Consider the following 27,930-nt stretch of genomic DNA (forward strand, 5'->3'; position numbering starts at 1 on the left):
TTTTCTCATTTGACAGTCCCTGTGCCTTTTTGTCTGCCTTTAGTAGCTGGGGGCAAAGACCATTCACTATATTTAGGACTTACATATTTACAACATGGGCTTCAAGTGTTACTTCTGTTTTAAAAATTTAAGGGAATGCTCATTACGGTCTTCCTTTTCTTTCCTGTTAGCAAATGTTTCTCCTGAGGATGATAAAAAGATATAAATTACATTTGAACTTTTTACTACCCTTCTCTCTCTTCCCTAGGTATGTTCACCTTTTTGATACTTAAATTGATACTTAAATTCTGTAGTGATTAAACTCTATTTGTAAGTATTTATATTTTTACTATATATAACACTTTTAAAGCCTATTCTTCTTGAGGAACACATACATTATTCATTTAATCCCAAATAAAACTGTTGTTGTTTTTCACTCACAACTCTACACTTTTAAATAGTGCCCCTGTTATAACAGAAATGAATATAAACAGGTAGCCTGAAAATTTTCAAACTGCAGTTTAATACTGTATAGTATCTGACTTAAAGTAAGTTGTAGTTTAAAAATCTGGAATGTTAAATGATGCCTATTCTTGGTCACATTAACCATACATAAAGAGAGTAGAAGTAGTATGTAGAATACTTTTAGTATATTTAAGTGATTCTTTTTCATGTGTATTTTGAACAGGTGATTCATGTCATTCCTTAAATAAATATATTCCAACTGATTGAGTTTATCATAATCTTCTGTGGACATTCCAGGGCAAGAATAAAAGTAGATAAAGCATACTGGACCAATAATATTTGTATTAAACTTTCCTTCTAGTAGTCATGCATGTAAATGACATGGTAGATTACAGTAATTCCTAACAGGTCTTAAGTATTTAGGAATCACTTAGTTACTCACAGTCATGATCAACCATAACCTTTAAGGGTTTTGGTCAATCATTTGAATAATCTTCAGGAAAAGACTCCTGAAAGAATCCCTTGACTTATTGATATGAATAGTCTCTCTGAACTAGTGTTGTATTTTCTGTTACAGTATAAACTGTATTAGTAATCTTAAATTGAATTAAGTTTAAGATTTTAAAAGCAAAATCTCTTAAATGACTAAAAGTTAATGAACTATTGATAAAATCAGTCAGATTTTAGACTTGAAATTCATTTGCCATTTGATCTCCACATACAAGAAAGTCATGGGAGTTACGTTTTTGTACATATGTAATTTTTTTGCAACAAAATAGAACTCAGCAATGGTCATTTAGGGCCAACGTCCTTAGTTTTTTTGGAAATACCAAAAATATTATATGAAGAAAAATGCCACATGTTTAGAGACCATTTGATCAAAAAGTTTTTTAGTATCTTTGGAATTAATATAGGCCTTTGCCTTAATTGATATACCAGTATACTGGTAGATCACATTTCAAATAGGAGTTTTTCCATGGGAATGTTCAGAAATCCCTGCTAGCTTTGTAAAAAGAATTCATGTGTGTGTGTCAAATGGTAATAAAGCTACCAAATTATTTTTTTTTATTTTTTAATTTATTTTTGAGAGGACACAAGTGGGGGAGGAGCAGAGAAAGAGAAAGAGAGAGACAGAATCTGAAGCAGGCTCTAGGCCCTGAGCTGTCAGCACAGAGCCCCATGCGGGGCTCAAACCCATGAACTGTGAGATCATGACCTGAGCCGAAGTCAGATGCTCAACTGACTGAGCCACCAAGGCATCCCTTCTTTTTTCTTTTTTTTTAGTTTATTTACTTATTTTGAGAGAGAGAGAGCATGTGTGAGTGAGAGAGGGGCAGAGTGAGGAGGAGAGAGAATCCCAAGTACGCGCTGCACTACAGCCCGATGCAGGGTTCAAGCCCATGAACCATGAAACCATGACATAAGCCAAAATCAAGAGTTGGAGGCTTAACCAACTGAACCACCCAGGCACCCCAGCTACCACATTAGTTTCATTCCTTTTTTCAAAAGTCATATGAAATCAAATCTATTATATGGATTATGAGGTCATCTTTATAACTTTGTAATATACCCATCTCTATAAATGCCGATTTTATATAAATACTGTTCTTTACATGTATTTGTGGATTACCCCCACATTTCTTTTCACTTAGGGGAACTAAATTTTGGATCATTTATTAACTTTGTTCATACAGTAAAATCTCAAATTTGTCTTTCTTGGATCTCTCCCATTTCCTTTATTTATAACTATACCACATTTCCTCCTTGTTTACTAAAGTCCTTAAGAAACATGCAGTAAAATTGATTTGGAGTGGCAAACTCATTCAGAGGAAATTACTAGGGAATGTTTATTACAGAGAAAAGAATGCCAGCTTTGAGATCAGACATTGGCTCAAATTCTGTCTCTTTAATTTACTAGATAGTCAAACCTAGTTAAAATATTTGGCTTCTAAGATCCTTGGTTTCTTCATCTGAAAAATGGGAATGGTGCCTTCTTGTTGTAAGTATGTAATGAGTCAATAAGTGTAAAGTACTTGGCACAGTACTTAGCACATAGCCCATATTCAACACTGTGTGAGCTCCAATAAAGCAAACCCATAGACTCCTCGCACCTGTAGAGATGACCTCTGGGCTAATAGCCCAAACTCAGACTATTGTAATGTCTTTTGAGAAGACTATTGTTTACCTGAAATGAGGAGATTCATAAAGACCTCTTTACTTTCTGTCTCCTAAAATTGTTTCCTTTTTATAATTACTGAAGTTAAAATACTCACAAGCACTGTCTTTTGTTAACAAAATTATTTACCTCGCTTTTCATTTTCTAATTATTTATCCTCCTTTCTAGAAATGTAGGTAATGTTTAAGTATAGCAAACTTTTTTTTTAATTCGATTTGCTCAAAAAAATCATTATAAAGACATTTAAGAAGTAGGTCACAAAAGATATTTAGGCTACTTCTTCTCCTAATGAAAATGACTATATAAAATGTATGCCATGTAAAGAAATACTGATTTTGAAAAATATATGATCTAACTATATACATTAGTAAACATTCAGTTCTTAAATGGTAACTTCAGTGTCATCTGAATATAGTCATCTATCATAAGCAAATGAAATTATATAAATCTTTTGCTTTTTTAATATATATTGATTTTAATATGAAATCAAGTAATTCCCACTCACACGTAAACCAGTTCTATAGGGGTAGAGGGTTTATGTTAATCAGGTGAAAATAGCATCTCAGTTTTTTTGTACTTCAGATAAAACTGCTTCATGCCTTCACATGACTGATGCCAGAAACGAGCCTGTTTTCACAGCAAGATGTGGAGGTGTAAGAGCTCCACCACTTCTGCACTGTTTTTATTCTCACATAGGTCCAGCAAAAAAGACGACACAAAATTAAGCATCTTCTCAATGCCTGTGATTTGTATTCTTGCAAAGCGCGTTCCTATTCCCTGTTGTTCTTTATTTTAAAGACAAGCAGGAGCTAAGATAGGGCATATTGTAAAAGCAAAAAAAGCATTACTTTCCCTCTCTTTAGACAGGTCCTTCCAGCTGTGGAGTTCTCTGCCTTTGTGACTGTGGGTTAAGAGTATTTCACATGAATAAGCGGGTTTGGATGGGGAGGGGGAATGCTGTGTGTTGTGAGTCATGTGAAGTTATGGTAAAAATGAAAATACTGGTGTTTATTTAAATCCTCTGTGTTGTAGCTAATAAATATAACAGAGCTACAGTTCTATTATTCTACAGTTTTCCGGTGATGGTTTATATACCATTATATGCAAAATATATAAGCAAATTTGAAGATGTTAAGTAGTTCGTATGGTTGGAAGATATATACTAATGTGGTTTCTATGTTTTATAGTCTACCCCAATAAACCTTCAGATGAAGTATCCATGGATTCACACATGTATGTGTTCTTTTCTGTCCCTTCCCCCACATCCTGTCTTCACACCCTCCTCATCCCTCCACCCTGCTTCAAAGCTTGTGGTCCCTTTTCCATCCGCGTACTAAAAGGTTCTTTGTAAACCAGGCCATTTGTCCATCATTGTTTGGGGTCCAAACAGTGGTAAGATACCCTGTCACCGATCCCGCGTGCTATGAATGGCAGCTCCTCTCCGGACAATTGGCGGAGGGGCCGAGAAATATTCCTGAGAGGATTATTTAACCTTTCAATTTAGAGGGCACAAAGCCTGGCTGATTAATGAACTTTCTGATGGGCGCCGATAAGCGGATCTATTTCTTTATTTCCCCTAAAAGTGATTCCTTCTCCTGTCCATATTACTATAATCTTAAACCTAAAATGTGGCAAATAGATTAAAAAACAGCACTAAAGAGTTTATCTGGCTGGCAAACTGAAGGAGCGAAATTAAAATTGGTAATGACAGCAGTGGCTCAGCCTCATATGTGGTTTTTAAATGCACTGTGTATTTTGAAGAGACTTATTCTCCAGCGCGCCTGGTAATGACTGCTTTTGGTGCACAGTCTGGGGCTGGCTCCTGTTATCCCCACCCTCCCCCCCCCCCCCCCCCAAAAATGAGTTGTGTTATCTGGATGGCTGCAGACACATCCGCGGCCCCCGCTCTCACTGCACGGGCAGACAAGGTCGATAGCATTACAAGGTATTTGTGGCAGCGCTTGTTTCAGTTTTCAGAGCTGCCAGTTTCCAGGCGGATTTGAATTACAAAAGAAGAAGCTGGCATGAAAATTGAAAGGTTTTATCGGCTGGTCTGAAGCCTCATAGCACATTGCTTATTTATGCAGTCCATTTGCACCAGGAAATATAAAAAGGAAATACATTTTTAAAATAAGGCCATAAAGACCCAGATATGTTTAAGATGGCAAATAAAATATAGATACCTATAATATCTTTCCAGGAAACGATTTTCACTTAATGTTGCACATTACTTCAGAAGAGCATTTATGTTGCTGTCATAAATTTGCGCGTTCGTGTCACTGTGTAGGTAGTCCCTGGGGATTAAGAAGGAAGCCTTTGCTAACTTACTTTAAAATTAAAATAGACGGAGGGATAGCCCTGCAGTTTGAGAGCTACATTGGAAATATTTAAATAGGGTGGTAAATTAAACTTAAACTAACATTTTTGCATTCCATGTAAAATTAGCTATGGCCCAGTGAATAAATGCCACTACCTTTGGAGAAAATTGGGATGCTTTTTAAGCCATGAAGATTTGGAGCATTCAGGGAGTGAATTACTGTGATCCTTACTGTCTTGCATATGCTCATTGTTCTCTGCTTACTGAGGTTTTCTTTTTTGTTGTTGGTTTTTTTTTTTTTTTTCGGGGGGGGGGAGGTAGGGGGAAATGTAGGGTGGGATCTCATTTACAGAAAGAAAAGTGATAAATAAGTTTAATAGCTTCTTTTTATGAAACCTGTGCTTCATTTATTTTAGTCTTCATATATATCGCCTTTTAGACTTTTGCCTAATGCTTAATGTTGTGAATATATACCATCTTTTCAGTATTGAGAGTTACCAACAATTTACCTCTCTTTGTATTCCTTTAGTATAGTTTCAACTTAGTGAAAAAGATACACTCAGGCAATCCCTTATACTCTTGGTTACGTAAAATGAAGATACACGTATACAAACACACAGTACTGAAAGGCCTTGAATAATCAATGGTCTTACCACTGGTCATTTGCAACCTTCGACCCATTGGTTTGTAAAACTTAGTATCTGAAAGAGGTGTAAGGAGGAAGTTAGATGTGTATAGAAAATATCAAATCAATAAAGTGACACTTTTCATTCTGCTGTAGTTCAAATGAACACTGTTTTAGAATCCATTTTCCAATAAAGCAAATTACTCTCAGCTAAACCATGAGAGATGCAATTTTTTGCAATTTTCATTTTCACCAGTGTCTGGTACCTTTCTCATGTTTTCATGACCTGGACTAATTATTTCATGTAGTTTTTTTTTAACAGAGAAAATATCAAAAGCATACACGTCTGCTGCATGCTAATGATGTGCTGTACATTTTTTCATGAATTTTCATAAGGATTTTTTTCTACGTAGCATGTGTGGCTTAATGATGTAATCACCCGATAGACTAGAAAATGCTCCAAAGGAGACGTTCCGGTCTGTTGTGTACATAATACATGTTTCAAAAATCTGCCTAATTAAGGAATTACCCAATGGATTGGGAGTCTGTTGGGTACATGACATAGTTTTTTTTTTAACACATAAAAGATATAGGTGTATCATTATATATGGTACTTTTAATGGCATTTTTGGGATGTAGGGGAAATTAGTAGCAATGTCCTCTGGAATACAATTGAATTTTTTCCCTGGGGGAAAAAAAAAAAAAGAAAGCTTAAAAAACTTTATGAAGGAAGCTTTGTTTTAAAATAATTTCAAAACCTTTAGTTTGGGGAGAAAATTCCTCCCAGTATTCGTCAAAAGTAATACCGTGACTGTTTGCCAGAATGGTCTACAAATGGAAGACTTTGTCCCAAACCGTGGTTGGAACAGACCTAATGTCCTCTTCTGCAGGTGTGAGGACTGGCCCCAGAAAAACACTGACAAGGGAGGACAGGACCTTTGTATCTTTGGTCATATCTTGGGATCTTGGGATCATCATTTTTGCCTTGCCACAGACTCAGCTTTAGTTCAGTTCACTACACAACTATTTGCCTAACTTTTACATTTCTTACTTGCATTCCTTTAGGCCCCAGATTTGATTTTAAAATCTTAAATACCTACCAGTTACATTTCACTGGAATTTATATTGTTAACAATACTAAAGGAAAGGGAGGGCATTCATTCTCTTTTCTCTGCATACTCTTTATAAAACTAAATAAAATACTTAAAAAACTGTATCTGATCTCTAGAGTAAGCAATAAAAATAATATCTTAAAGAGGAAAAAATATATATTTTAAGTTGAAACTTTTCTGCTCAGCTGTTAAATTCATGCCATTGGTCACTTCAACCAATGGACTTTGACCATGATGACCTAACATTTGGGGTAACATTTTCTTGGGAAATACTATTTAATACTTGGGTTGGATTTTTTTTTAATACATGATTATTGGAGTGGCGGGGGGAGGCTTGTGCTATTAGAAAGAATAATTTGATTTGGAAATATTTTCAAAGAATTGGGTCGTTCTCAAGCATGAAAAGCATATCGATTTAAGAGGTCTATGAACAAATGTGACTTGTCCAGAAAGACTGGAGCTAAGCTCAGTATTAAACATTACATTTGGTCATGAATACATTTACCCCAAGTACTTAATGTATTTGCTTTTTAATATATGTTCATGTAACAAATTGGATTAATAAAAACATATAGTCTTTAAGCATATGTGTAATTATAAAAATAAGTCCATTTTGCATTCACAAGAGTAGAAAATTCCCTTTAATTAGTGAAATTGATTGCATATCCTATATAGTAATGAGCTTCAACTAGATGCAAACCCTCATTGGATCAAAGTCAGTTTAGATAAGGGCAGCTCAAGGTCACAGAGGGAGATGCCCAGCAGGTTCATTTGCATAAAAAATTACTGTTGGAAATAGGACACTGAGGCAGCTCTGGCGTTTTGATCTCTTGGCCTTTGTCATGGAGATTCCTAGTTGTGAAGGGAGTAAGGCCAGTGTCCCAGATAATGATTAACTGTTTTAATGGCATTCATTCATTCATTCCGCACTAACTACTCATGCAGAAAAAAGGGTTATGTAAAATGACATTAGAAGAAAATCATTTGTAATCGTTGCATCGGGCTGCACTTTGAGGAGACATTAGGAGTAAATCCGTGGCGTGGTAGGCTTATGCTTTATCTTCTGATATTTACTGAGTTTACTGGTGCATGAAAAGCTTTCAGCAAGAATAGCAGATGGGATGGACCTTTCATAGGTAATGCTATCTACCAGGTTATTACTTCTATATATTGATAGTAAAGTAATCTCCAAGATATCACCCTACAAATATAGATTATTTAAATGTCTGTAACAAAAAAAAAAAAAAGAAAAAAAGAGCTGCTTTCATAAATAGTTCACTTGGTAACCCATTGGGTCAAAGTCTCTAGATAAATGTTTAACTTTAAAAAAGTTCTAAAAGACTACATTCATTCCCTTACATTTAACTTTTCATCCACAATATAGACTGTATGACAGAACCCTGAACTTAGAGCTAATCAGTTGACATATTCTGTGTTAAATTGGACCTTTACTGTTAATTAAAAATAAAGACATGCTCCAAGGCAGAAGTAGTCACAAATTTATATTTCTAACACTTTAAATAGCTGTAAGATTTTTGTTAGATCACAGTATGAGAACTTGTCCACTGGAAATCATTATTGAGTTTTCAGTACTGTATTCTAATACAGAAATGTTCTCTAATTAGGTAAGATCTAGGCTGATTGCATTCCTATTAAGTCCTAGTACATGATAGTTTATTAAAATGAGAGTATGTAGATAGTGTTTGTCGTGTCATTTACTAATTAATTATTGTGAAACAGTTTAGAATTTCATAGCACAATATAAATACTGTTGCTATTTTTATTAGTAATAATGGAAGTTTTTAACTAGTGACATTATTCAGATGAATGAACATCCAAATGTTTGCACTTCATCCAGGGGCATAAATGAACAGTGGGGCTAAATTTAAGGCTCTTTGAATGAAATTACTTTCAAAATAAAGTAAGTGGCAACATGAAACACGCTTTCAAAATAAAGTAAGTGTCAAAAAAAAAGTAAAGTAAGTGTCAACATGAAACATGCTTTCAAAGTCTTGATTAAGAAGGATCTCTTTATCTCTGGTACTATAAAACTGAATTCCTATTCTCTTTATATTACTAATTCTTTCCTGATTCTGCCAGAGTATGTACCACACTCTCAATTCGAAGTAGGGGAGATGCTTAGGAAGCTGTATTAATTCATGCAGACTTTTTAATATATCAAAGCATAATTTAAAAAATTGTCTGTTAGGGGTGCCTGGGTGGCTCAGTCGGTTGAGCATCCAACTCGATTTCAGCTCAGGTCGTGATCTCAGGGTTTGTGAGATCAAGCCCCGCCTCCAGGTCTACACTCACTGTGCCGTGAACACAGAGCCTGCTTGGGATTCTCTCTCTCCCTCTCTGTCTCTGCCCCTCCTCCGCTCGTAGGTACTCTCTTTCAAAATAAATAAATAAACATTAAAAAATAAATTGTCCTTTAATGACATAAGACAATTGATATCGTTTTCCAAAGCATCCAAATTATTAACAATAACTAAAATGGATTGGATGCTTACTATGGGTCATGTGCTTTACCTGTGCATTACCTCATTATTCATCTATTAATATTTACAGAACTCTTACTATATGCCTGTCCCTGTCCCTGGATCTGGGGTATAGCAGTGAACAAAAAACAGACAGAAATCCCTGCCCTCACAGACCTTACGTCCTTCTTGTCTGGGAATGCAAGTGGAGGGATAGACAAAACAAACTAGCAAAATATATTATGGGAGATGTGATAAGTGACATGGAGTTTTCTTTTTGTTTTTTTCTTTACAGCAGTGAAGTAGGGTAGGGAACACCAGTTGGAGGGAGCTGACAGACTTAAAAAACGTGATCAAGAAAGCATTACTAATACGACCTTTGAGCCAAGACTTGAAGGAGGTGAAGGAGTGCACCATGTTTATCTGGGCAGAGTGACACAGGCCAATGGAACAACATTAGGACTACCTGTAATTTCCTCTAACTTAGGCAGTAAAATAATGCAAAGAAATTTCATAAAACTTTTGCTCTGCATCCTAATATTGCAGAGATTTTCAGTGTTTGAATTTACTTTAAACACATTTATTGGCTGTATAACTCATGTCCACTCTATAAAATTTGGAGTCTTTAAGATCTACTTATTCACCACCTATTTTTGAGCACTTTCTGTGTTCTAGTTTAGGCATTGGCAAACTTCTTCTATGAAAAGCCAAGTAGTAAATAGTTCAGCTTGGCAGGCAATATGGTCTCTGTCATAACTCTGCTCTTGTAGCATGAAAAGTAGCCATAGATAACCGGATCATAGGGTAGTTTCATTTTTACCTTTCTGAGGAACCTGCATACGGTTTTTCCACAATGGCTGCACCAGTTTGCATTCCCACCAGCAGTGCAAGAGGAGGCCTTTCTCACTACATCCTCACCAACACTTGTTGCTTCTTATGTTTTTGATTATAGCCATTTTGACAGGTGTGAGGTATTATCTCTTTGTAGATTTTATTTGCATTTCCTTGATGATGAATGATGTTGAGCGTCTTTTTCATGTGTCTGTTGGCCATCTGGATATCTTCTTTGGAGAAATGTCTGATAAGCACTGGGTGATGTAGGGAATTGAAGAAAAGAGTAGCAGCCTTAGATAACCTGTAAACAGATGTGCCTGGCTGTGTTCCAATAAAACTTTATTTTCAGACACTGAGTTTTGAATTTCATAAAATTTTCATGTGTTGCAAAATATCCTTTTTTTTTTAACCATTTAAATGTAAAAGCATTCTTGCCTATGGGCTATACAAAAACAGGCAATGAGCTGGATTCGTCCTGTCGGCCATAGTTCACCAACACTTAGTCTAGATTCTTGCCATAAGGATACAGAGTGGACTAAAAGATCTCTTACCCTGTGCACCTTACATTCCAGCAATGGGGAGGCAGATAATAGACATGATAATCAATTTAGTACACGAGAAGGTGAAATGGGGAAAGGAGCATCAGGAGCACTGTGGCAGGAGTAAGTAAAAGTGGCCTTTACTCTGAGAGGATGCGATGGGAATGAACCACTGAAGACTTGTACAGTAGTGTGGCTTTCCTGTGTTCTGTATTCCTGAGGAAAAGCCAGCAGTGCCATGGGGACACCAGTGGTTCTCCTGTGAGGAAATCCCTATTTGCATCCATACCAAAGTTCTAGTGTCTGGATATCCATCTTGTTCTGGTTCTTTCTGTGCCCTCCCTCCCCAATCATTACTGCCTGATTCATCTTGTCCTTTTTCATAGGCTTTGAGCCAATGGAATTTCTTATTCCAGCGGAATAAACATAGTGAGCGTATTTTCCTTTCTTCAATGAATCTAGAAATCTTGCCTCAGCAGTAAATTACCATATATTTGCACAAAAAACATTGAAAAATTATAAACATAAGTCTTTCAGAGAATGTTTATTATTTGGCGGGTGGATAATTCTGTTTATCATCAGTGATAGTCTCTGCCTACAGCACCGATTAGTTTTTGAGCACCTACCATTAGCCTTAGAGTGGATTTTCATGCCACTCAAATCCAGTGCTCTCCATTCTGAATGATAAGCCCTAAGCGATCTAGTCCCTCTCCATCTTTAGAACCTCCTCTTCTCCCATGCTTCCTTCACCTACTACACTTCCAAATTTACAGATATTTCTCTGATACTCAAATATGGCAAATTTACCCGCATCTCCGAGATTTGCATTCCCTGTCCCCATGCCTGAGGCCTAGAATGCTGTTCCCCAGTCATTGCATACTTGGGGGTATTTTTATCACAAGAAATGACCATCCCAGTGAGAGTTTCTCTAAAATGCAATCTAAGTCACCACCAATGACTTTCATTCCTTTAACTCTATTTTAATTGCCTGCGTGCCATTTATTACTACCCGATTGTGTGTGTGTGTGTGTGTGTGTGTGTGTGTGTGTGTGTGTTTTGTTGGTTTATCTGTCTTCCAACGTGGGAGATGTGAGCAGGGATTTTTGTCTGACTTCTCAGTTACCTAATCTATTCTAAGATATCTGGCATATATTAGGCACTCAATTATTTTTTTTAATAAATTAATGAAAGAATGCTTGTATATGCTTATGCCATGTGCCCAGCACTCTGGTAAACATCACTGATGGAGGCGTCCTTGAACTTGTTCTGCTCTACTTGTCCCCTTCCCTTCTCTTATACACAACCTGGTATCTTGAAAAAGTCATCAGTGTTCTGTTCTTCAGTTCTTTCTACTTACAATAAACCCGTTACAGTCTGGCTTGTATCTCTACCCCTCAAATAAACTGCTCACAACGGTTTCTAGTCTCCAGCAACTTCCTGATTGCTAATCCAGTGGATTTCATAGTCTTTATCTTATTTAACCCACCAGTAGCTTTTGACAACTTCTTCCTCAAAACATTATGTGTTCTGCCTTCACATCCATGACACATCTCTTGCTTTGATTTCTTTCTCTTAAACCACATATATACTCATGGTTGCAATTTTGTGTCACATCAAGTAACACAAAGATGGAAAAATAATTTCTGCTTAATAATTTCATGTCTTCCTGGCGCTCTATACCTGAACAAATTTATGAGCCACTGCAGTGAGTGAGTGAGTGAGTGAGTGAGTGAGTGGTACATGCTTGTATGCATACCTGTCAAAACTATGCTTGACGACTTTTAGCTTGTCTTAATTCATGAACCACATTCTTTTATTGGAGAATATAAGACCTTTGTTAGTTATCATATCCCAGTTGACAATAGCTGAAATTGTAAATTCTATTTTGTGTAGCATTTGTAGTCATTTCCAATAGAAAAGATCTTTTAGGCTACTGTTATCCTCCAGTTTTCCATTTTAGGAAACAAACTAAAAGTAAAGTTGAAGAAGATTTTTATAGCCTATAGATTATTTTCCCATGTCAATAACATAAAACCTCCACAAGCCAACTGTTTGCCACATTAAACAGTAATAATGAAATTAGTTGGCACACCAGCACTGTTTGTTACAGCATCCCAATAAAGAACATAAGCAGGGCGCCTGGCTGGCTCAGTTGCGGGAGTGTGCTGCTCTTGATCTCAGGTTCATGAGTTCGAGCCCCACGTTGGGCATAGAGCTCACTTTAAAAAATAAATAAATAAGAAATAAACTTATCCAATTTCATTCCCATTCTCACCTCTTTCTTCCAACCTACAAAAAAAAAAAAAAAAAAAAAAGGGAGTGGGAGTGCTATTAGGTTTTTCTCCTTCTGTTTAAAGCCCCTGCCACCTCAGGGGTTTAGCTCTGTCTTCTCCCTTCTCTCCTGTTTTCACCACCTCCCTCTCTACTAGCTTCCTCACATGTTCAGATCTCTTTCTCATTCTAATAGCAAACTCTACCAAATCCCCTTCCTAGATGTTGCTCGACCTTATTCTGCCCCTTGTTATTCATGCTTCTCAAAATAATACGTACCTGCCATCCCCTTTTTTTCTGTTTCTGTTCAATTTTTTTAAATATTTCTTACTGTCCAATGTAACATACATATTGAAAAATGCATAGTTACATCACACACACTTAAGTTATATAACACCACTGTGTTCAAGAAATAGAAAATTGCAGCTACCCCAAAATCTTCTGTGCATTTTCTCCCCACTGGAAGTAACTACTATCCTGGCTTCTGTGGGGAATCATTTTCTCATTCTTTATGGTTTTATCACCTTTGTATTCATCTCTTCACTCTTCACCCTGTTGCCTTCTGCTCTTTATTACCTTTCTACCAATCCCAAAATTCTCATACTAAGGTTATCCATGAACAATTGCCAAATCTAACAGATGCTTCTCAGTTCTAATCTCACTAAGCCTCTGCTGTATTTTCCATTGCAGATCAGTTCACCCTTCTTGAAACTACTCTCTAAGGTCTATGACTATATTCTCCTGTGATTCTGCATCCTTCAGCCTTTCCTTCTCTGTCCCTTTCCCAGGTTCCTCTGTCTGCCCCTTAAATGTTATGCCCAGGGTTCCATCCTGAGCTCACCACTGTTCATATTGGGTACAGCGATGCTGTCCACTCGGGTCATTTTAGCCTCCACTATTATACGGTAGATTTCATTCAGAGCTAATCTTCAGCTCACACTTGTTCCCTCAGCTTTAATCTTACAGAGACAACTGCCTAATGGACATCACCTAAATACACAGCATCCAAGTTAGACTTCATCATCTTTCCCTCTAATTTCCTACTGTTTCTGAAGCAGTTGTTGGCACCCAACTTAGAAACCTGAAAAGCATCGTAATTCTCCTTTCCTTTATTCCTCATATCTTTTCAGTGTTCAGTGATACCAGTTTTATCCCCTCATGTATTGGCCAAATCGATTCCCTTTTTCCTATCCTTGTTACTCTTGTAGTGTAGACCCTCGTCACCTCATTGATTTCGTAACAGCCACCTTTTTCACTGCATCTAGCCTTCTGTTCATATTCACGCCCTCTACAACTACAAGCCAAAATGGTTTTTCCAAAATAAAATTCTAACTGCTCTGCTCCCATATTTAAAACAACACTTAAAATGGAAAATCCCAGATAAACCCCAAGTTCTTTAAGATGACTTTAAGGCCCTCCCTTCTTTTGCCCTGCTTTCTCCAGCCTCATTTTTCAGTCTACGTGGCTATGCATGTTATACTTTGTCAGCATGTATGCTTTCTTAGCTTCATGCATTGTTCATGCTAGCCCCTCTTCCTAGGATTTTCCATTTGACTTACACCTAATTCTTTAAAAGTAAATGTAAGTTTTGTAAGCATTCCCTGACTCCTTCCACCCCATCCCAATGATGGGTCCCCTTTGCCACTCCATTAAAACCTTGTACATGTTCCTCACTTTGCTTACATCTTCTGTCATCATCTGTTTAGATGTCTTTCATGTTCTACTAGCCTGTTATGCTTCTCTCTCTGAGATACCTAATACCTAACACAGTACTGGGCACAACGCCTAATGGAATGAGGAGCGAAGGAGAGGAAAGCACATATTGATGTGAAGTGGAAAAGAATTGTCATGTTGTGTACTTTAACACAGAGAATCATCTGGATGTGAGATCCTAAACTCTAGGAGGCAGTATTTCTAAAGGATCTCTTACCTAAAAAGAGCTCTTTGGGAAAGAATCAGGTTTTAATTTTCTTCTAACATTTAATAAACGCTCACAAATATTCATGTTGCAGACCAAACCTGGACCACCCAAAAAGCCGAAGACCCCTTCTGGACAATCGGCCTTAGTGTATTGCTACAACTGTGGGCAAGAAGGCCATTATGGACACGTAAGTTTGAGTAGCATTTGGGCATAACACATTCTGTTGTTCTGGGAGTGGTTGCTGAAAGATGAACTAAAAAAAAAAAAATATGTAATTCTGAATGCTTACCTTTTTAATAAACTAACATCCTAAAGTAAGACTTAATGTATTTTCAGCTGATTTGCTTTTCCCATCCCTGCCAGAGAGATCTGTCAGAGCACGTTCTTCTAATTGTTTTAAATATACACGAACAAGTTAGGCTAAAACAAATAAAAGCCTCATACAGTCAATCAGAGGAATAAAAGTAGTCACCAAAATGGTTACACTTCTCATGAGTTCTTATGTTTGCTATTACTTTGACACAGCCAAAATCATGATTGGAGATTTTCTATGTAGTTCTCCGGTATCTCTAGCTTTCCCTGATACTGTGTTCACTTAAATCTTCATCACTCACATATAAACCCTGACACTAGTGGAAAGACAGAGATACTGTATCATTGACTAGCCTGTCTGCCCCCACAGACGTCCAGATTCCCTATCCAAGCTGCATATTACCAGCCCCAGCTAAAAGGGCCAAACTGTGTGTGTTTTAGGTGCAAGAGTGTCAAAGCAGAAGGAATTTGTTGCTGTGAGATGGGAGGGAGTCTCCTAGCCAGTTGTCTCATTAAGTAAGAAACAGCAGCAGCGCATCCCAGAGACAGGATGCGATGAGAATAGACTGCAAGCTCTCCTGCATTCTGGGAATCCTGAGGCAGAGGAAGAAGGGCAGTGGCACAAAAAGTAGAAAATCTGTATGGAGAAATACATTCCTAGTCTCCTGGTAGGCTTCTAACAGCTTAGAAACCAAAATAAACTAAAATCAAATGTGATCTGATGACAGGAGGTAGAAAGCATTCGGGGGTAGAGAGTCCTCAAAATGGGAGGGCTGTGAACAGTGGGAAGGGGAGGGGTAGTGCTGCGTTTTGTGACTCATGGGAGTCCCACCTTGAATTCTGACCGTGGCACCTCACGCAGACCTTGGGGCTGGACCTCTGCAGCAAAGGGAGAGACACAACACAGTTCACCAACAGGTGAAATTTTTCTTCCACGTTGGGGCAGCAGGACCATGGAATGAAGGATTACAACATGAAAGCTAGGATGAAGTTCTGATCCTCAGGTCTGGCTTTTACTCTGCTACTGACTTCACCATGTGACTTGAACAACGCACTCCGGTCTTCAGTTTCTTTATCTCCAAAGCAAAGAAGTTGTACGGGGAGCTTTCTCAATATTGACACTTGGATGCTGTTTCCAGTGTGAACAAATCCATAGTATGGTGACATGGATGGAGAGACCCATACTCCATTTTCATAGAATGCACATTAAAAACTTTGTTAAAGAATACTTTTTCTTACAAAATTACCAGCTCTAGATCTTTTCCTGCTTTGTGCATTCCACCTCGTTGCCAAAATCCAGATGTTGCCAACACTGTTTAGGAAACCTATTCCCATGAGTATTCCACTGCCACGCAGATCACACAGATGTACAATTTATGCTTGCTGACCTCTTTAAAGCAAAAGGGTGTAATTTTCCATTTATGTTTGTTCAATTAAAGAAAAACAATTATAGTTGGGCACATATTGCTTACTAGTCAGTCCTGTTAATGTAGATAGGAAATATATTAAAAACATTTGGAATTTATCCCAGAAATCTAGATTTAGATAGTTTTTAATTCACAATAAAGCAAATTTGGCAGCCTCATCGCTGCCATAGATGAAGAATTCTAGATCATCCACACTAATGAAGAAGATCAGTGGTGTGGCTAATCCAGAATAGTAGATAAATTATATAGCCAACTATCAATTGTGTGTGCTAATGGAGGGGACCAGCGATGTGGATAATCAAAACATAATTTACATTTAGCTTTGGAAAATATTTATCGTATTGTATGGCTCTGTATAGCCACGCCAGTCTAGACTGTACAGGATCCAAATAGAAGACTGTGCAGATGATTAAAGATGTCTGAGGACCCCTCCCCTTCATTTGCAGAAATATAGCTCTATAGATGTTACTGAACAGCCTCTTCGTATAAAAGGTATTCTGAGGTGAATGTGGCACCGCCCTTCCCTAACCTCACTCATCGTGTAGTTGGAGAGGCAGGGACAGTCCTAAGCAGCTTCATATCAGGCAAACTACAAACTACCATAGAAAACAGTAGTCACTCTACAGAGAGACTACTCCAAGAGCGTGTGAAAGTATGAGTGGGTGCTGGGAGTGTATCAAGATTTTTAGTACCTCTTTGTAATTGCAATTTGCTCTTAATATTTTATGGTTAGAATCTCTCTTAGTCCATTTAGGCTGCTGTAAACAAGCTACCACAGACTATGTGATTTATAAACAGTAGAAATTTATTTCTTAGGTTCTAGAGGCTGGGAAGCCCAAAGTCATGGTGCCAGTAGAATTGATGTCTGATGAGGGGCGGCGGCGGCGGCGGCTGCTGCTGCTGCTGCTTCTTCTTCTTCTTCTTCTTCTTCTTCTTCTTCTTCTTCTTCTTCTCTTTTAATGTTTATTTATTTTTGAGAGAGAGAGTGCAAGCAGTGGAGGGGCAGAGAAAGAAAGAGAGGGAGACACAGAATCTGAAACAGGCTCCAGGCTCCAAGCTGTCAGCACAGAGCCTGATGCAGGGCTCAAAGTCATGGACCATGAGATCATGACCTGAGCTGAAGTCAGATGCTTAACCAACCGACTGATCCACCCAGGCACCCCGAGGGGCTGTTTTTAATAGATGGCACTTTCATGCTATGTCCTTACACGGTAGAAGAGGCTAGGGAGCTCTGTGAGGGTCTCTTTTATAAGAACATTAATCCCATTCATCAGAGCTCCATGCTTATGGCCAAATCACTACCCAAAGACTCCACCTCCTACTACCATCATCTTGGGGATGAATTCTGGTTGGGGGTTGGGAGGGATGGGCACAAACATTCAAACTATAGCAGAATCTTAGACCCAAATCTTTTATGGGTGCCCTTTCTTCTGGAAACTTAGAGCCACCATGGATAGTGATTTCTAAAAGTAATTCTTGGGCACCTGAATGGTTCAGTCAGCTAAATGTCCAACTCTTGATCCCAGCTCAGGTCTTGATCTCAGGATCATGCTTTCAAGGCCCACGTTGGGCTCCATGCTTGGCATGAAGCCTAAATAAAAAAATACATATGTACATACGTATGTATGTATGTATGTATGTATGTATGTATGTAATTCTCTAGGCTACCATATAGGTTTGCCTTATAACTTCAGGATCCAAAAAATTCCAAAAAGATCCTGAAAGTCAACAACACAGTTCATCTAAAGATAGTTGGAAGAAGGAAATAATAAAGATAAGAACCAAAATTATTGAAATAGAAAACAAAATTAATAGCATCAACAAAACCAAAAGCTAATTCTTTAAAAACATTTTCATTTTTAGGGGTGCCTGAGTAGCTCAGTTTGTTAAACATCCAACTGCAGCTCAGGTCATGATCTCACAGTCCATGAGTTCGAGCCCTGCATCAGGCTCTGTGCTGACAGCTCAGAGCCTGGAGCCTGCTTCGGATTCTGTGTCTCCCTCTCTCTCTGCCCCTCCCCTGATCATGCTCTATCTCTGTCTCAAAAATAAATAAAAACATTTTTAAAAAATTAAAAACATATTTTTTTCCAAAAGAAAAGACTTCGGAAAAACTACTCAAAGAAAAAAAAAGGTACAAATAGTGAATAAAAAGTGTAAATAACTTAAAATACAGTGAGTTTTAATTATAGGAGAATACAAATTTTAAATAAGCTTTGCATTTAATAAAGTTCAAAATTAAGTCTGAAAATACAGATAAATAATTCTCTAGAAAAAAAATATTAACCAAAATGAAGAACAAGCCTACATGAACCAATACCACTAAAAAAATTAAGTTAGTAATCAGAATTCTCCCCCGAAATATATCAGATCCAGATAGTTTTATTGTCAGGTTTTACCAAACCTTTATTCAGAAACAGATCATCCAAGAGAACACTACCCAATTTATTCTGTGAAGCTATTATAACCTAAAGCCACTTCAAAATATTTATAGAATGATACCATTTTTATGAAGTCTGAATGCTTCAAATGTAACACTGTTGTTTATTAGAATAGTCATTAGTAGTAGTAAGAGTATAAAATGTATGAGAATGGCAGGAACCAACTTTAAGACAGTGGCAACTTCTGGAAAGGGAAGGAGACAAATGAGGAATGGGAAAGAGGATTACACGGAAGATTTCAATTGTATTATTAATGTTTCAGTTCTTGGAGCAAAAACAAATAAATTAAGGTAAAATGTGATTTGATAAAGTCCAGTAGTAGGTACAGATTGACATTACTTTTTTTCCAATACTTAAATGTATATTTAGAATGATTCATAATCTGCAAATCAGGCTCTTACTAAGTGTGTGGCTGCCAGCTCAGTCAGGTATCTTAGAATTACAAGTCAAGTATATTTGCCAATGTTAGGATAAGTCAGCTAAATTTTATGTGGCTATTTCACATACTTTCTTCCTAAGAGGTGTTCTAATTTTCTTCAACACCTAGCTAAGAAGAATTGGACATTTATAAAATACATTTTAGGCAAGATGGCAGAGGACAGAAATGGGGAAGTTCCAAAGGGAAACCTCTTTCAAAGAAAAGAAAAGTTGGTCTCAGACATGCTGAATGGATATATGTCAACAGATCATGATAAATAAAGCCTATTCTATTGGGTGTGGCTCAGGCCAACGATGTGGATTTGGAAACTAGCAGAGGTACAAAAGCCAGAGTCATGCAGGTGGGGAGCCGACCTAGAGAAATGAGTGAGAGGAGTGATCTCTTGAGCGGGGCAAGGAAAGAGAAGAGAGGATTCTTTGGGGATATTTTGGAATTACCTAGGAGCATTTTCAAACCAGACCTAACCCACCACCACCATCCTGCTCCCCACCATAAGGATCACTGCCCTTGTTAGCAGTATTGGGTTAAAATAAGCTCGCAAACCATTTGGGTGAAGGGAAAAGAGCAAAGAGCTAAGAATTTACACTCGCTTTAGGGTGTAAATGTGAAAGGAGAAGCACTTGATGGAAGGCTGTTGGAAGAGACAGATAAGCAAAGGTCTAATACAACATAAGGCCAAATAAAGTCTTTAAAAGAGGAACAGAGCAAGTTCAGTAGAGACCCAGCCCCCCATTGCTGTTAGCTCAGACTGGGGGAGGGGTTTGGCAGGGAAGACTGAAAAAAGACAAGAAAGGTTTCATGGGTAAAGAAGTAAGGAAAGAAAATCCAAGCCTGAAAGAAGCCTGTAAGCACAGTTGGGTGTGATTGGATGTTGGTTTGGCCGAGCCTCCCAGCAGGACCACATCCTGAGCCTCAGCGTGGGGTATCCGTGATGTGGGACTGTCTCTAACTTCAGTGGTCTGTGATCTTGCAGTTAAGGTTGCCTGAGCAGTGCCCTTGTGACATCCTAATTTCAAATTTGATAATTTGAGACAATTTCAAACAACTTGCAGGAATGTACAGAAAGACGAATGTTTAACCAGACCTTTCCAACATCTCCATTCATCTACTACTATGATGACAAATATGAAATTCGGGAGAGAGAACAGAGAATAAAACGAAAGGTGAAAGGTATGTTGTTGAATTCTTGTGAGATTACCTTTGCGGTAGTTCCTAAATGTCTTCCTTTACACAGTCTTTGCCTGCTTTGGGTGTCATTGGTTAGCACAGAAAATGTTTTTAAATAATTACCATAGAAACCAGAACTTTCTTGATCTCCAGTAATCAGGCACCCACTTCAGAAACGCTGCATTATGATCTGTTCACACTAAACATTTTTTTCACATCATGACCATTTTAGAAAATGTCCTGAAAATACTTCTATCCATACAGGGAAGCAGGGTTTTAAAGCCTCTTTTTGTTTTTAGAGTTTTCTGTTTGGCAAGTAATTATTTTTTCCATTTGTATGTCTCTAGTATTTTTATGGAAAGAAAGGCTTCCCTGCTAGGTGATTCCTGGAGTTTCCCCAGAGAAGTCTGTTCTTACCAGCCATGATTACAGCAGAGCTCCAGGGTCCACAGCCACCTTCTGTGATTCCTTTACTTAACTGTTGATAACATGAAGTTCTTTTAGTTTATAATTTAGGCCTACTTTTTTCCATTTCTTTTGTGCTGTAGTTTACTAAGTTTAACAGTGGTTTACTCAGTTACTTTTCTTGCTTTCAGGATGAAATAGTTCTATACTTCTCAAGTTGACCTATGCATTATAACTCTTAGAGCCTTTTTGGTATTCTTTCTCCATCCCACCCCCAACTCTCTCTGACTTAAGGTCTTTTTCAAAAGGAATTATTTTCAACTCCTGCATATTTTCCATATTACATTTCATATAAACTCTATCTCAACTATATATAGAGATTACAGTACATAAAGATATTTATTAGGCAATTAAATTAAAAAAGAAAAGAAAAGAAATGCACCAAAGTGTCCTCTCTGAATTAAAAGATTATGGCTCCTATTTTATTTTTATACTTTTTGTATTTCACAGGTTTTCTGTAATGAGTGGTTATAACTTTTATAATTCTAGGAAAACCATTTGTTTTCACTTTTAACTAGTAGTAATATTGGGAACTCTGTGGCTACTTTGAGGTTCTCTGTGATCCATTAGAATTTTCAGGCACCTGGGTGGCTCAGTCGGTTGAGCATCTGACTTCAGCACAAATCATGATCTCAAAGTTCATGAGTTTGAGCCCCACATCAGTGGAACCCACTTTGGATCCTGTCCTCCTCTTTCTGCCCCTCCCCTGCCTGCCCTCTCTCTCCCTCTCTCTCTCTCAAAAATAAACATTTTTTTTAGAAAAAAAAAATTTATTTCATGCTAAAGTCTATAAGGAATTACCTTTGCTCTGTATCCTAGAGTTCACTTTTTGTGAACTTTATGTTACTTTGCATTTCATCCTTTTTTTTTCAATGTTTATTTATTTTTGAGAGGGGGGAGGTGAGGTGCAGGAAGGGGGACAGAGGATCTGAAGCGGGCTGTGCCCAACACGGGGCTGGAACTCACGAACTGTGAGATCATGACCTGAGTCAAAGTCAGTCGCTCAGCCAACTGAGCCACCCAGGCACCCCCATCCCTATTTTTTTATTGGCCACTTCTTTAATCTGTCAAGGTTTTGTTGACATGTTAGTTTTTATCCCTCAAACCTCATCTCTCACTTACCCCATCAGAATCATGCCTGTCAGACACTTGTAGTAAAAGGGTGCCAAGTCCTGGTAAAGTGTAACACCCGATCTGGGACCAAAATGTCTGAGATACACACATGTGTGTGTTCTCCAAGCCAGTGATGTCTGCTCTGGAGGAGTGATCTCCTGTCCAGTTTGGCATCCACCTATAAGTACTGTGACCAGACTTTATCTTCAGAGGGTGATTGAAATGTCATGAGACATTTGATATATCTTGTTTCACTTCATCGTCAAAGGCTGTTTCTTTATCCCCGCCATGACTTGAATTGGTCAGATGTGACTTTTCTTCACAAAGCTGAGATGATTGCTTTCACTAGTCTTCGTCTCTATCATTCAACCTAGTACAACTGTACTGAATAGAATAAATATCTTTGGATTTCTGGATATTTTCCATTTTTAGCAATCAGAAATACAGAACTATAACCATACAATTTTTAGCGGGTGAGTTTTACCTTAGTAAGGGCTCTTTCGAATGTTGTATCATTAACACATTTCATTGTCTAGTTTCCCTGTCTGCTGAGTTATTTACAGACCAGTGTAAGCCGTGTGTGGACTGTCTGGCTGCCGAATATGCAGAAATACTTTTATATTTTCCAGAACTCCAGAAAAATGGGGATTTTCCAAGGCAGTTCAAGAGACCTCACATGGAAGCAGCAGAGAAGAGGCCCCCCCATGGCAGGAGGAAGAGCCATGCCTCGTGGAGAAACAGCAGGTGGCCTCAAGAAAAGAAAGAAACCCAAAAAGAAGCGAGCAGGAGCCGCAAAGAGCGTGAGAAACACAGGAAGGCTGACAGGGCTCATGAAGTGGAGGAGGACTTCCCCAGGGGCCCAAAACTCCATTCTCCTGGCACCTTCAAGACCCAGAAGGGTCCCAAGTCCTTCCACCACTCATCACATTACCACAAGCCAAGAGAAGACAAGCTGCCCAGAGACGGCAAGCGGGGCAAACAGAAGAAAAAGGAGAGCTATTTGGAGGGCGATGGCAGTGATAATTTATTTCTCATTAAGCAGAGGAAAAAAAAGTCCAAGCTGTGAGGCAGCTTCTGATTTGGCTTTCCAGTGTTTGTCTGGTCTTCATGCCTGTGACATCATGGCAATCTGTTTATGATCTATGATTAAATCAAATGAATTTTGTTTTGTTCTTTTTGTAATCTCGGCTGTACCTGAAACCAATGCACAATGACCATGGAGACCTCCATTCTCTGTGTCCAACAGGTTATTAGGTATAGAAGGAAAAAAAAAAAAAGGACATGTACTCGGATTTCCCCCGTTCCCATACGTCATTTTTACTCAGAATCCTAGGGATAAGAAGTAATCTTTTCAAGAAAAATTTTTAAAAATACTTTTTTTGAAAAAGTAAAAGCTCATCAAATATAATTCGTATGCTGTGGGAGTATGAAAATTAAATCCTTGCAGGAAGAGAAATCAATGCTAATACGAAAAATTCATATTTTTCAGCATTACTTTTTTTTTTAACATTGGAAAGGGGTAATAGCTATAAATCTAAATCCAGCTGTCCTTGCTCTTGAAGCTGGTGGCATAATCTTCTGATGGTCAGAGCATCAGAGGCGGAAAGATGACGGTGCCATCACTGAAGCCCTGAAGAGGCAGAGACACTGGCCTATAGCAAAATACAAGTAAGGAACCCATCCAGTAAATGTCATAAGATAGATTTCCTGAAACAAGTGGAAAAGAATCATTAAAAGGTTTAACGTAATCACAGTGCAATAGTTTTCACCGTTTTTACAGCCACACTTCAAGAAGACTGTCAACTTGGATGTATAGAGACAGATACTGCCCAATTAAAAAATTATTCTGTTTTCACGGGTTTTTTAACTACCACAAGACTATACAGAAATTTTTGTACCTGTGAATTTTTGTACTTATCAAAGCCTAATGTTAGAATAAGAAAAATAAAATGTCTGAAATAGAGTAAATAAGTTTGTCATTTATGTAAAAAGTCAAGGATTTGGGGTGACAAAGGGCGTGCTTGGGTTAGACAAGTCACTAGAGTTATAAAATCTCCATAAACTGGGTTCAGAATGCCCTTGTTGCCCACGCACTAGCTCTATGCCGGAATAAAATGAGATGGAGTCAGTTAACTCGGGCCAGTTTATGTTAGATTCTTAAGTTTGTGTTTTACTCTTTGTGAAGTACACGAACTGCTGTGTATGTGGTAGGATCAGCTCCCTTCACCTTCCGGCGGGGAGGGGAGAGTCTCTTCGCACTGAAACAGCTTCAGCGTAAATTGTGGCTGCACAGTCTTTAGTCCCCTGCCTTCCCTGTGGCCGCCCTGCTCACGGCGAAGCGTAAGCGTTCTTTGTGTGTTGGTTCGTGGCTTCCTACCATCAGCTGGGATTGTTTTGACTCTCAGGTAAGTGGCCAGAGTCTTTTAACACCCTGCTAAAAGTGACAGCCGTGAAAAATGGCTTCATAGAGTGGTAGGTCTTGAAATAATTGGTATTATTCCTCATTAAGACCTAGGACAAGCCTGGCTTATGATTGGTGTGGTGTGGCTAGCATTCCTTCGGACGCAAGGGCCTCTTCCAGGCAGAGAGGGGATTGCTGTTCTTCAGGGTCTTTCATACATAGCAGATTGTTCGGAGAATGGAAGAAATAAAGCTCTTTTTTTTTTCCCACTCGTTTCTGCACATTATCCTATTTTCCCAATTTTTTTTTTATTAGACAAGCATGTAAGGATATAATTTATACTGCAGGTCCATGCATTTATATGCAGATAGGAAAGGCAGCTGAGCTACTTTACCTGCGGGCATTAGGATGGCAGGGGAAGAGCAGAAACACCAAGGACCTTCTGCTCCATTTCCTCTTTGTTGCCTTGGCGCCCGATTCTTATACCAAGTGTTCAGTTAGAGTCAGTCAGGGACTCACACGCTAACTTTCCATACAAAAATAGGGAGCTTAAAATATATTAGAGGCTCCACAGTTGAGCAGATAATACTTTAACTGAATAAATACAATTGAGAAGAAAAGCAGATGTCCCAAACAAGAAGAATCTGTTTAGTTGCTAAGTTTGAGAAGCCTGAACACCTTTTGCCTCTGGCCCAGCAACCCTTGTGGCTCCTTTTCTGGGTTAGATGTTGGTTGGTTTGGCATTCTTAGAATAGGGAGAGAACTGTCTACTGTTCTCTCAGTGGCGAGTCTTGCTTTCATGGACCATGCTATTTGCAGCATTCAGTCTTTATTTTTGTTATACAAGGATACATACTAATCTTAAGGGGAAAAATTTTTTTTAATCATATCTGATTCTTACACCCAAAGATAGAGTTAAAATTCATAGTGTCTATCCTTCCGTACTTTTTTTCTATACGTATTTACATTGTTCTGTAGTTTGTTTTTTCACTTAATACATTGTGAAATTCCGGTTTTCTAATCAAATATCATTAGTGCCTATATCATTAGTTTTAATGGCTACATGATTTCCCGTTTATATGGCTATACCATTATTTAATCAGCTTCCTATTGAACGTTTTGGTTGTTTCTAATTTTAATTATTTTTAAAAATCGTATGCACATCGTATCTTCTCTGGTTATTCTATTTGATAAAATAGAATTTGTGGGTCTAAAAAATATGCATATATTTCATGCACATCTTAATGCATATTGCCAAATTACATTCCCAAGAAGTCATATACTGCCCAATCACTTACACATTCCTGGTAGTGTGTAAAAGTGTTCATCTCCCCACTCCCACAATAATGGGATACTGTCATTCCTTTCTCCCAATGCCTCTCTGATGAGCAATGAAACACTGTTAGTGCTACCATGAAAAGATTGATGTATGCTGTGTTTGTGTAAAGAGACAGATTAACTATCAATAATCTGTTGATAAAAGATATGGAGAGAAGCTTCTCATAGGGAAAAAGTGAAAATTCTTCTGCCAACAAAAGATAACATACAAAAAAAAAAAAAAGCCTTTCATTCATTCCTTCATAGCTGTCTCCATCCTCTGATACTACCATTTTTGGTTTTCACAGTTTAGAAGGTACTACTGGCATCTTGTGACTAGAGGCCAAGGGTGTGGCTACACATCCTACAAAGCACAGGACAGCTCGCCACAACAAAGAGTTACCCAGCCCAAAATGTCTCATGTCTCAAAAGTAATTCTGTGGACAAGAAGGAATTCAGGTTGCATGCCATATCTGAAAGCAAGAGCCAGATGTATCCTTCTCTTACAAGGCTTAGACTTTCATGAGACTGTGCCAGTATTTGAGGGTTTGGTGGGACATATCCCATTCATCTCAAATAAGGACTGCTAGCTCCATGGCATGGTCTACAGACCTTTTGGACCACTTTGTGGAAGAACAAGGCCACTGAAGACTCAGCTGACTGAGGGGAATCACTTACTAGCATAACTGGGAAACAGATATAAGCGGGGCACCAGGAGAGTATAAACTCTGTCAAGATAAATAATCATGGGGTGAGAACTAAAAGTCAGCTGGTGGGGAAGGAAAGAATTGGAGATTATCTAGTGGAACATTCGATTGGTTAAGAATGTCAGGTTGTAGGAACCATCACCGGGATCCAGGCCCAGCAAAGGTCCTTAGGTTTTACTTGGGGTTAACTTTAGGTTAACATTCAGAGAAGTGCCATCCTTTGGAAGACACCGTCTATTATGCGTGCCATGCAAGGATTCCCTTCACGTGATGAAGCTGTTTCACTGTGGCTCTAGCCAGAGAGAACAACTTAAGTTGCTGGTACATTTATACAATGCACATTGTACATACCTACCCTCACTCTTGTGAAATAAATCACTTCTTAAACTCATTTACTAGGAGGTGTTTCCAGTTAAACCCAGTAAGGGAATGGGGAAGTGAGACAGGGAAGAAGAGAAGGAATCCAAGCCAGATGCCTTACGTCCCGTTCAGATCAAGGCGCTAAAGTGTGTGTGTGTGTGTGTGTGTGTGATTTTTGTTTTGTTTTGAATCAGTCGTTGGGGTGCCTGGGTGGCTCAGTCAGTCAAACATCTGACTTTGGCTCAGGTGATGATCTCCTGGTTCGTGAATTCTAGCCCCACGTCGGGCTCTGTGCTGACAGCTTGGAGCCTGGAACCTGCTTTAGTTTCTGTGTCTCCTCCTCTCTCTGCCCCTTCCCTGCTTGCACTGTCTCTCCCTCTCAAAAATAAACATATAGTAATAATAATAAAATCAGTCATTGTTTAAGAGCTGCCCTCAGGAGTCTTTCTCAGTCCATTGGTTCTCTATGCATCCAGGCAAAGTGGGTTTGGCAGGCAGGAAAAAAGAATTACTTTTGAGCAGGCAGCCCACTGACAGAGACACAGGGATATGAGCAAAATTCCAATGTCATCTGCTACAACCATAGTCTCTGAACAGTCCTCCCCACAAAAGGATACTTAGCAATCTTAACACCAAAGTAATTTCTTAAAGTATTTTTGAATGCAGAAAAATACAACTTTATTATATGTACCCATTTTCTTAATAAGCATAACAGTCCAGAAGATCAAATTTATTGCAACATTTGTCATAGTGCTCAAAAGCAGTTTCAGGAATTTCTACTTCCAGCCAAGTTTAGTTAGAGTAACAGGGACCAGATTCACCGTGTCTTTTGGAACCATGTAAAAAAACGTATGAAGCAGTTTGTAAGACACTGGAGATCAGTCAAGGAAGGACAGTGAGCTTTGAGAGATGGCAGACCAGAGAGGGGTGCCCTAGCTCACTACTGAGAGGTTTCCAGACTATGGAGCAAGGAAGGGAAGCCCAGGAATGGCTTGGTGGTCTCCCTGCATTAAGGAAACGGAGCTGGGAGTCTGGAAAAAACCAAGTGGCTTGAGTCTGCAG

The 27,930-nt window shown here is 38.4% G+C and overlaps 1 protein-coding gene across 3 annotated transcripts in view; it reads left to right on the plus strand.

The window, feature by feature from the left end:
• The window catches only part of ZCCHC7 (zinc finger CCHC-type containing 7), a 253,633-nt gene extending 229,582 nt beyond the window's left edge, over positions 1-24,051 (plus strand). For all 3 annotated transcript variants that reach the window (XM_043565615.1, XM_043565617.1, XM_043565616.1), the window contains exons 7-9: positions 14,811-14,906; positions 20,391-20,508; positions 22,713-24,051. In XM_043565615.1, coding sequence (XP_043421550.1) covers positions 14,811-14,906; positions 20,391-20,508; positions 22,713-23,149 — 651 coding nt within the window. In that variant the 3' untranslated portion in view covers positions 23,150-24,051. The remainder of the gene's footprint in view (positions 1-14,810; positions 14,907-20,390; positions 20,509-22,712) is intronic.
• The last annotated feature ends 3,879 nt before the right edge of the window (positions 24,052-27,930 follow it).

This window comes from Prionailurus bengalensis, chromosome D4 (genome assembly GCF_016509475.1).
Source record: "Prionailurus bengalensis isolate Pbe53 chromosome D4, Fcat_Pben_1.1_paternal_pri, whole genome shotgun sequence".
NCBI lineage: Eukaryota > Metazoa > Chordata > Mammalia > Carnivora > Felidae > Prionailurus > Prionailurus bengalensis.